This window comes from Atta cephalotes, assembly GCF_000143395.1.
Source record: "Atta cephalotes unplaced genomic scaffold scaffold00018, whole genome shotgun sequence".
NCBI classification, from domain to species: Eukaryota; Metazoa; Arthropoda; class Insecta; order Hymenoptera; family Formicidae; genus Atta; species Atta cephalotes.
This window is the reverse complement of record NW_012130082.1, coordinates 1,814,680-1,828,650: the sequence shown is the minus strand read 5'-3', so window position 1 is coordinate 1,828,650 and position 13,971 is coordinate 1,814,680. Positions and strand designations below refer to the sequence as shown.

Below are 13,971 nucleotides of genomic sequence, written 5' to 3'. Positions count from 1 at the left end.
TGAATTGTTTGTACATAACAATTTCCATAATTCAACAAAATTTTCAGATCTGTATTTAATTAATTTTTTAATCTTTTGCAAAATCGTTCTTTCCGCAGTTATCAACAATTTTCACGCTCGACTTAAGCGTTCCGGTAATTCGTAAGATTAGTTATTTCACATCAAAATCTTTTCAACGACCATGGATCTTGTCGGAAAAATGAAGTAATGCCGTATTCAATGGAATATGTTGAGAAGTTTGGCACTATCTTAAGTATTGCGGTGATTAGTATCAAAATTATTATTTAAAAAGCCCACTGTCTATCAATAAACTAGATGTGATGTTGTAGATAGATGTGCTGTTTTTTTCCGACAAAGATCCCATCTTACAAATCTGAAAGATATTTTCTTAACATTAAAGTATAAGTTATACGCTTACACATATTATAGACGATATTATGCCCTCTACGTTTCTATCAAGTTTTTATGAAAATAAATTAGCAGATAGCAGGCACCGTGTCTCTACCATTGTATATCGCTGTCACTTTGATCTCGATTGATTGCTTTTTCGTACTATTTTTACAGCTATGGCTAATTAGATACTGTAGGAAATAACTATCTCAAAGTTTAAATCGACGTACTTTTTGTTGAAAAGTTGAAGTCCATATAGTTTTTGTTAATTAAATTTCGATATTACAATTACAATAGAATCAGGTCAAATAACTACTATAGTTAATAACTACTATAATATTAATATAGATACTTGAGTTTTACCATGATTTTGAAATTTCGATGAGAAATATACTTTTCATATTCATATCTTTCAAATTCCAAAATTCACATTCCTTATCTTCCAAAAGCATTGGAACTCGAGTAAAATTAATGCCGAGATCAAAGTAACATTAATTTAAAATAAGTTTTTTTAACTATAATCAAACAGTCGACAAAGTATCAAAGAGTGCTTTGTCTTGTTTCTTTTATCCCGAAACGAAACATTGTTTCTTGTGCTGGACAAATTGACAAAGAAAACAATCGAACTACTTATGAAATTATATACGAATAGGGGAAGCAATAATTTACGGATGAATATAAATTTCATCACCATTTTTAAACCCTCCTTTGTTATACCTTACATTACCAAAATAGAAAATCCTAGAACTGAAAGAGATTCCCTTAGCACCTTTTCGTGAATCCTGTAACTCTCAGGCTACCTATCACAGACCCACCAATCTTGAAAAAGCCGCAGGCAGTTTATTGGTCGAATCTTAAAAAAATATTGCCGTCGAAGGCATCGTAGCTATCCTTCCCTTCACTCTTTCTTCTCTTCCTGAGGGACAATCGCAGACCCAGACGAAAAAGATGATGTCGCAATATCAGTTAATTGGAATTCTGAGGTTTTCATCGTATACAAGGCAATGAATACTTTCCGAGAATTCGGAAAGTCAAACGGGATATACGACTCTTATACAATTCTGGGACGAGTATTGCGCATCAACTTTTGATTTCGACCATTAACCTTTCATTTTCTTTTTATCAAAATATTATTTCATCGATCTAGCCGATGACAGCCGACTCATACGATTACAAGCGGCGATCATATAACTGGTTCATTCTGTAAGGTACATTCACAACTAAACGTGATATGCGAGCGCCTTCCACTTTGATTGCGCTCTTTGATTTTATGTTAATTCGTAGTAAGCTCGGAAAAAATTAACGAGCACATAGAATACAATAAAACTTCGTATTTTGCAAAGGACATTATTACGTAAACTTTCGCTGACATTCCCGCTTGCAATTATCGATAATGAAGACTTTTTGAAACAAAAAAGGTACAGACTTACATAATATTTAGCCGATTAAACATTCCATCGAGCTATTTATCAACATTATCAAAAACTACCTCCGAAAATTCTCCGCTGACTGCAAAATTCCTCGCTTATATGCTCGAGCGAGGAAAGTTACGTGAGCGTAGGTCAAAAAAGCGAATAATCTTCTTAAAGCTATTATTGTGATGAATAAGTTCTTGAAAACTAAGTACTTTGCGACAATTTCATATGCGACAAAAGATATGTTCTGATATTCTTTAAAGCGTCCAGATGCGGCAATAGCGAACCGTTTTTTAATCTGTATCTTCTTCGAAAGACACTTTAAAAAATTACAGAGTACTTTGATGTCGATGATGACTCTATCTAGTGTTATGTTACGTAAACATTTAGACTGTCTTCTTAGAAAAGAAACGTGCCGCATCTATCAAATATTAATGCACATTTTTTCTTCATTTAATTTGGTGAATATCATTGAGAATTTTCGACATCAAAGTCAAATCCGACACGACACTTTTTTGAATTTTAATAAATACAAGTATGAATAAAGTTTACGAAAATAATATATAGCTCTAAAGATAAAATGTGAAACATTGGAAGTGTCGTGTGCATCGTTGTTCGAACGAGACGGTTCCCAGATTTTATCAAAAATAAAATTAAAATTAAGTAAAAAGGAGACTCTGAGAATTGCAGCCTCAAGATACCGTAGTTTCCACTCTTTCTTCTCCTTCTTTCTTAATTCGTAGATCCTTTTCGCAATACCGTCTCACTAATCGGGAATTGGGAATAGATAGAGCAGAACTAGGGCGGATAGGAATGTGGCAAAAAGCATCGCGGATAGAACGTGGTCTTGAATCGTACGGAGTGAATCTGCGGCCGGCTCTTCGGTGCCACTCTCTCCCTCATCGCGAACAAGGAGAAGAGCAGTGACGAGACGCGCCAAAGCCTCTAGCCCGTACGCGTCCATGTAACCCACGTCCATGATTGCGTCCGCGTCCAATAACACCTCCTGCAACACCAACAACGATACTACTCAGTCCCAGTTTTTATTTTATCGCACTGCGAGAACATTTCTCACGTGGCCTTAAAACGCATATCTCTGTCCTCTCCGAGGAAGGCCCTACTTTTGTACCAATGAGAAAAGAAGCATTCCTCGGGGGATAGCCATTCTGTTACACTCCGACTTGTCACTATGTGATAAAAGGAAATCGTTTGTCTTCGCAAAAGAACTTTTGATAAAGTTGATTTATTTGATTCTGTTTATCTTTAATGAAATTTTTGTAACAATGCTTGTTAAAATCGATTGTAATCAATTTATTCGTTCCTTAATGATCAAAAGTTCCATCTAGAAAACAATTAAGGGAGGAAGAATGGATAGGAAAAAGCAATAGTAACATAGTAATATTTTATATAACAATTGATGAAGAATTATTTGGATTATTTGTATAGTTTAGGATAGTTAGTCCATGGATGTTAATCGGTAAGATATTCGGATGATGGCAGGAAAGGTGAGAACTCGAAGTACAGACTATTCCCCGAAGAAGCAACACAAAAGCGAACTGAAATCTATAGGCACATGCAACTAAAGCTTCTTCGCTAATTCATTTTTCTTCTTTTCTGTACTTATATTTTTATAACTATACCGTATGTTTTCATAAAATCAGTTTGCAATTCGCTCAAAATCAGTTCGAATTCGGGGACTGACTAGTAGTCGTTGAAAGTGTCATCGAGAAGTGACGGCTAAATGCCGAAGAGTTAGTCACGATGTACACAGACGTTCGGTTACGAATAATATGCGATAAATTTTTCCGCCCGACTTCACCAAGTATATTCGATCTGGTCTAAGGATAACGCTTGATGAGAATAACTGGTAATTGTGCTTTGTAAAGAGTTAAGTTTTCGCACTGAGTTTCGTAACCAGTTTTACAATCTATTCTTCAACGAAGCACGCACGGTCGATCAATTACTATCATGATTCTCTTGCCACATCACCATTTGTTAAAGAAAAATTAAAAACACATCGGATTAATTTATTCGGTATGGAAGTATCCACCCTATCAACATGATGTTGTACACTAATGATGAGCGTGTCTCATGCATGTGTAGTATACTCTGAGCGAAAGAGAAGCACAAACTTCTTTGAAATTATTTAACAAGAAGAATGTTTCTTACCTCATCAACGCCAATCTTCCGACATGCCTCGAGAAAGTTGTCAACGTTACGCCTGCATCGTGCCATTGTCAGCTTAGGCTACAAAAAAAAGTTAAATCAGTCCATTGATACATGGAATATATCACAAAATGGCGAAAAAATACTCACTACAGCGGGAGAAGGAACATGTATACTAGCAACTGATCGCGGTCTAACGTGATTCGCCAGATGACAAAGAACAACACCATCCGTTAACGCTGGTGCGAGATCTTCTGGTAATGCCATCTTCAATCTTGTCTCTATATGCTATTATAAATATATTCTCGATTATATTATAAAGCCGCTTTTCGCAAGTAATTCCAGTTATTTTTCGTTATAATGCTTACATTTCGTAGTTGTTCGATGAGATCAGCCTCTTCTTTGGCACGTTCAAACTCTCTCCTCATAGTAAAGGAATACTTTTCAGGCACATTACTATTCCATGTGACGGATCGCGGGGATTTCGGACTGCCGCCGTTTCTACTGGGACTGTTGTTGCCTAATAAACATACGCATACTATAAGCATATTGTGTAATCAAAGTTCTTTCTTACACTGCACTGAAATGTATAAGAAAAATTTTTGTAAAATATAAAATTGCTCTTATACATCAACTGCAAGTGTATTTATCTACAAACAAATTTATAATTTCCTTTTTGATTTTGTTTAAATGATTACCTTCAACGTAACCAACAGCGGTTTTCACCAATCTGGGCGCATGCGCTGGACTCGTATTCGTGGAGAGAATACTACTCGAAGTTTTAATAGGCGAGCTAGGTTTTTTATAAGGTTGCTCAAGATATTTTCCGTTTTTATTATTGTAATCGTTATTACTACCGTTGATAATTGGCGTGCTTTGGTAGTTTATTCGCGACGGAGTAACTTTCTGCACTGGCCTCTTTAATGCGTTATCTTCGTTGAAGATTTGCTTGCCAGTTAGAGCAATGGTTTCTTTATTGTTGCCCATGTCGGTTTCGTTTTGCGTCTCGTTGCCTGGAGGCGTCACTTGCTCGCGAGGTCTGTATACGCTTAGACCTTCGTTAGCCCTCTGCTGCTTCAGAGCTTCTTTGTACTCCCTAAGAATAAAATAGTTTATATCAAAGCGAACAGTGTAGATTGCATAAGAACATAATATGAAACTTTCACGAATGTTATTTGATGATCTTTGGCGAGTATGATTGAAGCAAGACAATGTATAAAATACCGAAAGCGTTATTACAATCTCTTTCTCTCACAATGTATTAATCCTCTAATTTGTAATATTTTAGAAATAATTTTTATTGACTAGATATTCCTCAGAAGACAATTAATTATATATCTAATAATTTATATATCTATATGTAAATGCAGCATGTACATTTTATATACAATACATATTTTTTTTTCTTAAACCTTTGTTGCCACTCTATATCGTTTTATCACGTACTTACCATATAGATACTGTGTAAAAATATTGCATAAAAATGTAACAAATTTTTTTTCAATTGAACGTCAAACATTAAGAAATATAACGATAGCAAACAAATGTAGATATCTTTATTAATAAAAAAATTATAATATATAAATTGAAAGAAACCTCAAGTATAATAAGAGTGATACCGAAGAGTTAAATATTTAATTATAATCACAAATGCCCGTCATTTGGATACTAAAGAGGATTGATACGACAAGGTCAATCATAGTTGCTCAACGCATGTAATACGTGACAGCATTACCAGGCGCGCCTATTATAATCATATGAATGAGTAAATGAGTAACGTAAACATAATGATAACATGAGATAAATTCGGACGGACAAGGGCTTTTGTTGGTAAGGTCCAAAGCGAAGTTACCTATACGTCTGTATATGATTGAACGGCCTCTTATCGTCGCCGTTCATCATTGCAGCGGTACCCGTTGCAGTTTGAAGCGGGTGTACTGATTGCTGTGCGGATGATATCTGCTGCGATTGACTCGTCAAATGCGTGGACTCCAGATGGCTGTAAAAAGGGATTGCCAGCCACGATAATGCACATGCACGCATGCAAAAATATACGTATATGTATATGTATGTAAACTACCGTGACAATTTGTATCACAATATCAATTGCAAACATCGAGGGAACGCGCTCGTTTGTTTCGAGGGAAAGCACGCGGATCGGGTAATTGACCCATTGATCATCTTAGCGAGAGGCTTCACTCACCCAGGTGGCGTAATCGATGTGTGATGAAGGCCGGAGATCATTGGTCTTCTAATGTCTGCCCCATTCTCCGACGTACTCCTCTCTAATCTCCTCTTTTCCAGTTGATCGTGCAGTACCATCGCCTGCAAGAGATTTCGTATGAGAACGTGAATTATAACTTTTGATACTTCATAAGACGTCTTAATAATTAAACGGGAATAATTTTAAGTTTAATATTATTTTAACTTTGTCTTTTTACTTTTTATCTTAGAATTAAAAATCTTTATTTCTAGATAAGAAATAATATTTTCAATTAGCGTTCTTAATTAACATTATATTTTATCATAAAATTATGTTTTGTCAATCACTTTAATTACAGATTTTAATTATAGATTTCAAAATGAATTGTTTAAGGAAGCTCAGTTTTCAGTGTATAAAAGAAACAGTAAATATGAGAAAGCGATTTCGCCATACATTAAATATGAACATTTACTATTGATGCAGCATGCTTTCGTAATTTTGAAACGTCGTTGTAAATGATGTTTTATTGGGTCAAGGCTTTATAAGATTTGAGCGACAGCCAACAACGGTTTGTCGACTACTATCATTATCGTAGCTCGACTTGAGATCTATTCGGCAGCTAAATATAGCGGCTATGTCATCCTTTAAATTCCGTACAGTTTATTAAACACTTATTTTAGACAGAAATCTAAATCGTACGATTAGCTCCTGATAATAATAACAAATACATTTTTTTATCTTAATCAATTATCAGAACTTTATCAGTCTATGCTCCTATCTTTTATAGAAACCTGAGTTCTCCAGTTGTCATAAAAGTTAATTATTTTAAGATATTACAATCTAGTTTTAAATCATTCGTATGAATAAAAATCAACAAATATAGCAATTGACATTTGCTGAATATAAAAAGTTAGAGAAGAAATAGAAATATAAAACAATATTATTATTAATAAAATTTAAGAAATTGTACTTCAATATATTTTTTTCATAACTTAAATACCTTTTTTCTTGAAATAATCAAATAGCGATAATGCTAATTTGTTTTTTGTGAGAATCTTATGTATTAGCCTACCTTGCCCAACTCATCCTCCAGGGACGTGTGCTCCCCGGGTGAAATCGTGCTGGGCGTCGACGTGCCACTACAAGATCCGTTCACGCCTACCTCGTGCGGTAGCGTTATCGAAAGCGGTGAACATTCCTGCCGCCACAAGCTGCGAACTTCGCCGTCGTGTACCTGCGAATAGTGGCCAAAAGGAAGCATGTAAAATCGTGGATTGTGTGCACCTTGTGCACTAGTAAAAATTTATTCATGCACTTTATACAATGATTTATATTAAAAATCAAACGCGAAATTGCTCGCATTTCTTAGGTAAATTTGTTTTTTACATACAATATAATTTATGTACAAAAATTGCATAAAAATTTACAGAAAAATGCACGACCTTGACTATGTATAAAGCACCTTCAATTTATTGCATTTTCTTAGAAAAAATGGTGATAAAAGGAAAATTAACAAGGAAGACTAACAAAATTTAAATTGTTATGAAAATAAATATTTATGGGTATACTTTATATTTATGATCAAGGTTATATAATAATTTCTCTAACACAATTCTAAAAGTCATATGAATAAAAGAATTAAAATCTCTAAAAAAGAAGACCTAGATAAGCAAAAGCATTTGTTCTAAAGCATTTTAATATAAAATATGAATCAAAAGTATGTTCTACAATGCTATTGTTTTATTATATACTGTTATATTTTAATAGATACCTCTACTAATATCTAATCTTTTATTTACAAATAAATACTTCAACTATGTGCATATAAGCAAATACTGTAATATCCTTATTTATTTCTTACAGCATTTTCTGCGTTAATGAGAAAGAAAAGCATTTATTCCATTTGAATTGTATATAATATAATATAATATGTTCATTTATATTCTTTAAAGTTTCCTTCGAAAAAGTAAAAGCGAAAGTGCTTTGTGTTTCGATTTATTCATATGACCGCATTGGATCAGAGCTCCGCGGGCAATTCGGCAGCGGACTCGCCAAATAGTTTCGCGAAGAAGTAGCTGTAGAGTGTGTGCAGGAGATGTAGCGATAGTGAAAAGGCCACGAGAGCGACGGTGAAACTAACCGCGCTGTGGATCTCTTGGGACCAACGCTTGTCGACACCGTCACTGGTGCTGTATCCACTGTCAACGTTGTGCCGTCGATGCGACCTCGTGTCCAACGTCGCATGACCTCTTGCATCCAGAGGTGCCCGCCGCGTTCGACCGCCTCTGGCCCTCTCGTGTTTCGCTGCCTGCCTCTCCAAGTACTTGAAAATGTGCGTTCGCCCGCGAATGCATAGCTGAAATCGACAGTAAGAACTTTAGCATATGAGACCAGTATTCTCGAAGGAAAGACGTCTCGCGTTTCCTTTGTTATCTTGTTACCTTCCGGCAATGTACAGAATGATATTAAACGTTTTCGAACGGCGAGTGAATACTGATTCATGAATTCAATAAAGTCTCGAATTGAGTACGAAGCGAAAGGCATCGGTTTTGTAAGCAGTTCCGTAGGCAGTCTGTGATTGTGAAACGGCAGTTCAATTGAAGTAACATTGCGTACAGTTTTATTAGAAAAAATCCATCGAAGAAAGAACATAGGAATATGTATTGCGGAAAGGAAATTTGAGCGAAAACACGGATGAATCATGATCTCACCGAGGCAGGCGGCGAGGTGAGCGGATTGTCGGATAATTTGAAATCCACCAAGCTTTTCATCTTCCTCATCTCGTTTGGAAGCACAGATATTCGATTACCGCTAATATCCAGCTTCACGAGCCTCAGGTACGTCAGTTCTATATAAAAATATAATTTAAAAACTTAATTTTTCGCATTTAATCATCAATCCTGAGATATTAATCTTTTTTGACAGACCAATCATAACTAATATCTTTAATATTTCTTTCAAATCTCTTTTCAAATTTTTTTTAATTAACTTTTTTTTATTTTGCTTAACGAATAAATAAAAAGATTTATTTAGAATTAATTTATAAAGATTGACTTTCTCTCTTTCGCGAGCGTTGGCTTTGTTAAAATTAATTTACTTACAGTAACTTTTAAATTCTCAGTAGATTTTTGGCAAGATCTATTTCGCAAATACTTATTGAACAGATTGATTCAATATACGCAGATGGATTCAATTATTTCTTAATCGCGATTAAAGCAATGAGTTTATTCGAGCGTGATAAACATCTGTTGTATACATCGCGATCGCATTAAAAAGGTGGTCCTACCTATAGGCAGGTGCACCAGCAAGTTGCTCCTCAAGTCTAGAGACCGAAGTTGCGCAAGGTCGCCCATTCGAGGTGGAAGACTCGTGATTTCGTTACAACCTGCATCCAGTTCTGCCAATACTGTCATCCTGCCCAATTCATCTGGCAAAGATGCTAATCTGTTGTGTGCGACTAGCAACGTCTGAAGGGGTAGCCTGCATATCTCTCGAGGTAGCGACGTCAATTGGTTTCGACTGTGAATTATAATATCTTCTTTAAATAAATTCTTCGCTAAAATTATATTCGCAAGTTGAAACTTTTTTCAAACGGATAATCAATTATAGAAACATCAATTATTTAATTTTAGTAAATTATTTTAATAATTATGAACAATTTGTAGAATATTTCAGAAATGGAATTAATTTTTTTATAATAGAACGGCTCAAAAATTATTCGAAATATGTCTCTTTCATTGAAACTTTTTTAAATCAAAAGAATTATTTAATGAATAATTATAGTACATTCAATAATTAGTTATACAATTATAGTTAATCAATTAATCTTCCAATAACTTTCAAAGTGTTTTAAATTTTTAATTATAACTATGCTGCACGCAGTCTAGCAGGAGCTTAACGTTATCAACGTCATATCACATAGGATGCCTGCGATACTGTATCGTGCAGTTCAATGTATGTGTGTGTGCGCGCGCGCGCGCGCGCGCGTGTGTGTGTGTGTGTGTGTGTGTGTGTTTATGAACCAACCTAAGATCGAGGTAGTTCAAGGATTGGAGCATTACGACGGTTTCCGGGATTATTCTTATGGCATTATGATAAAGATGCAGCTTTTCGAGGAATGAAAATTCTGTGACTTCCTCCGGTAACTCACTGAAACGATTCTTCGAAAGGTCTGTAACAGAAAGCAGATACTCATCTTTATGATGTGCTAGACGATAAAGACATGATCGTCGCAACTTCCGCTATTAAAACGATAACGTAACATCAACAAGCGTCGCGTAATTTCAACAGGAAATTATAAATACGCGTTATAAATACATAAATGGGAAAAAAGTAAATTTTACGCTACTGAAAACTGATTGCAATTAAGAGTTGTTTTACATTAAACTCCACATTCTCATTAAAACAGTTCACTGCATCGTAAAAGCATTGCTCAAGCAATAAACGACATCCCTATATTATATGATCGGCCGATAAAATTTGTTGAGGAGTGTAGGTATTATCGAACTGTCTTAATAAGATACCGATATGTCTCCCATGGCAACAGCTGTATACTTCGGCTAGGGTGGTCTTAGGGTGTTGCTGAGGGTTGTTATGAATGGGGCGCGACAGCCACGTGCGCGCAACGCAGGTTCGAAACCCAGGAAAAAGACAAGGGTAACTCAGCTACTCCTGGCTTCAAACCTTCTTTCTGATCAATAACAGCCGTCCTCGAGACTTACGGAACCGTTCGCGAAAGACGTAGCTAATTCGCATATCGAATAGTTCCGAAATAGCTATCGTTCTTTTAATCCAGCACGTATAAAAATGTCGCAAGCGTTTAATTATGCACGTAATCATATGAGATTTTACGAAATTGATATTTTATCTAAATTATTTGATAACTACTATAACAATTGTTACTCCTTCTATATGTATTAAAATTTTTGTTTATTAAAATTTGTACATAAAGTATTAAATTTAATCTTTCCTTAATTTTAAATATTTTTTCTTAGGCATATATATTTTTAATATCAAGAATGAAGGGCGTGGTCATTACGACACTCCTGCATGTATTTGACATTTAAATGACGGTCATAATAGTTAAAGATCTTCTAATAGTCTTAAAATACAAAAACCTTGATCTTAATATACAATGTCAACAGACTAATTGAAATGCTAAAACAGACAATGTTTTATGAAGACATTTAATATTACATAATACTATATACTTTGTATTCTACGTATCTTTGTTCTTTTTTTCTATGGTAGTATATCGGGGTGATTAATTTACGGAAATTTTCCAAATATACTCGAGCCTGCGGGGAGAAAATTAGATTCCATCGAATTCGTCGAACGATCAACGGAAATTGGCAATTGTCGCGTGCGAAAGATACGCGATTTCCTCTGACGACATCGAGAGTTAAGTTCAGCAATTTTCGTCGTTCATCATTCTTGTGAAATAAATAAAAAGCATTTGTTCACATACATTTTTATTACATTCGTGAATTACAATCAAAAATATCAAGTCAAGTAATAATTACTTCTACATTTATATAAAAAAATAAAATATTCAATAATTATAAGTAAAACAATATATTCATTCATACAAATTGATAATATTATGTCTATTTTTAAGTATTCTGTCTTTCTTCTCTATTATTTCTCTATTATTCTTCTCTATTATTTTCTCTTGTTGATACATATATAATTAGTGGAATCGCAGACTGCAATAACTCAATCTTGCGAATCGCGCTCGTAATTCACTATAGCATAAGACAATTCGTCTTCATTCATCGAAAAATATAGCAATTTACGCGGTTACAACCCGAGGGTGTGTCTTGACGAGCGTAACTTCGTTAATCGATCTCGATTCTTACACGCTGCGCGAACTAAGCGTATTGAAACCGAAGCAATTTAGATGGGGAAGAAATTCGAGGCGTGAATGGGAATGCATGAATAGGGATGCTTACAACACTTTCGTCTCTGGCAAAATATTAAATTTTTTTTATTTTTTTTATTCGACGCTCAGTGCTGCAAATCAATATTTTAATAAAAAATTAAAACCGGCACAACCGAAATGTTGGACAATATTAAATAAATAAAATAATTATTATGTAAGATATTATATAGATTATATGTGTGTGTGTGTGTGTGTGTGTGTGTGTGTGTGTGTTATTTTTATTTAATTTCGGGAATTTATTATCGTAAAATCGACTTTCCTTTCGACAATTAATTTAAAGAAATTGTATTGAAAAAACTTTCAACACTAAAAATATTAAAAAAATTTTTTTTATTTAAATACGTGCTTAAGTATTACAATTTGTTTAAGAATAAATATTTTTTATCTAATAAAAAGTCTGGTAGAATACGGTCGATGTCCATGGCGCAAGGGCGTCGGCCTGTCAGACGAAGACAGGCTGGAACCCCTTGCCAACCCCATGAACAACTCCCACGCAATATTGGATTCTCTCTCGATACCATCTCTTTGTGCAAAGTGGCAAAATTTTGCGGCGAACGATCGCGTCGTCGATATAATATAGATATGGTGGTCCTCCGTTGTAGAATTCATTCCAACAACATGTCATCATAATTCATATATAGATTTAGAGATGTATGTTCCTTTTCCTCTAGTTCTCTCTTTTGTGAGACAAAATTATCGGTGAAAACATGACAGACTGTACCAAGGAATACGAATTCTCGTCTCTGAATATTCTTTGATGTTCGTTAATGCACTAGAAGTCGGCAAAAAATCTATCTATTCTTCAAGTTTTACTTACATTTTTTAAAAGTATTATTTGAAGAAAGATCACGGATAATGACTACTTTATTTTTAGACAATATTTTTTAAACAAAAGCTAAAAATAAAACTTCAGGAACAAAATACAAACTAGAAAGTGTCTATTATCAGATAATATAGCAGTTTTTTATAATACCGTTTTTCATTTTGTTAAAGTTAATAATAAATTTCGTTGTAAGATAAGAAAAAATGCGTCTGATAAAATGGGACTCCAAAATTAAGATTTTTTTCACTTCAATATAAAACATATTTTGTTGATTATGCATACTTTGTGTTGTTCTGCAAGACGCAAATATGTAACGCGACAATTCCTTTCAAAGTTTTTCTACAAATATATGATTGCCTTCAGCTCTAATAGGACTATTTGACTATTATAATTATAACGCAAGATTAAATTATGTGAAGATTAAATTATTTTAGTTTACAGACAGGTGTGCCGATTTACGCTGCACTCCTATTTTATATATTTAAAAATATATTACAAAAAAAATAAAAATACATAAATAAAACTGATTTAGGAAACTACAAATATATAAAATAATGTAATATTAATATATAATAGGAGTTACTATTATTTAAACTATGCAATTTGCAAAAGAAAAATCGTAAGAATTTTATTTTCGCATTTGTAGAATTTCTTTTTAATTGATTTTGTACAAAAACAAGTCACAAATATATGAATTATGAGTTTTTACTTCTTTAATTATATAAACAGACTATATCTTTATCAGTATTAATAAAGTACGATAGTTTCCAAGAAATAAAGAAGTCTCTTTAGAAATTCTATTTCAATATTAGCGACTTTCCTCTATCAAATAATTAAATTTCAATTGCAAAACATGAAATATCATATTTATTTAATTACAAAACTGTGATTTCAAGAGAAAAATCTAATGATACTTATCTTTTTTTATCTAGATAAAAGAGATCTTTATAAAGAAAGATGGCTTTTTTCTTACTGTTTTATTTTTCAAGGTATTTACAGAGTATATATATATATATATATATATATATATATA

The 13,971-nt window shown here is 33.8% G+C and overlaps 1 protein-coding gene across 1 annotated transcript in view; it reads right to left on the bottom strand.

Moving 5' to 3' along the window:
• Positions 1-13,971, bottom strand: part of LOC105618740 (leucine-rich repeat and calponin homology domain-containing protein 1) — a 47,338-nt gene that overhangs the window by 4,514 nt on the left and 28,853 nt on the right. The window contains exons 2-12 of the mRNA XM_012200271.1: positions 10,201-10,345; positions 9,461-9,693; positions 8,886-9,022; positions 8,315-8,530; positions 7,247-7,408; positions 6,175-6,296; positions 5,824-5,970; positions 4,670-5,067; positions 4,340-4,491; positions 4,122-4,259; positions 3,975-4,052 (exon numbers count right to left, since the gene is read on the bottom strand). Of these exons, the coding sequence (XP_012055661.1) occupies positions 3,975-4,052; positions 4,122-4,259; positions 4,340-4,491; positions 4,670-5,067; positions 5,824-5,970; positions 6,175-6,296; positions 7,247-7,408; positions 8,315-8,530; positions 8,886-9,022; positions 9,461-9,693; positions 10,201-10,345 (1,928 nt within the window). The remainder of the gene's footprint in view (positions 1-3,974; positions 4,053-4,121; positions 4,260-4,339; positions 4,492-4,669; positions 5,068-5,823; positions 5,971-6,174; positions 6,297-7,246; positions 7,409-8,314; positions 8,531-8,885; positions 9,023-9,460; positions 9,694-10,200; positions 10,346-13,971) is intronic.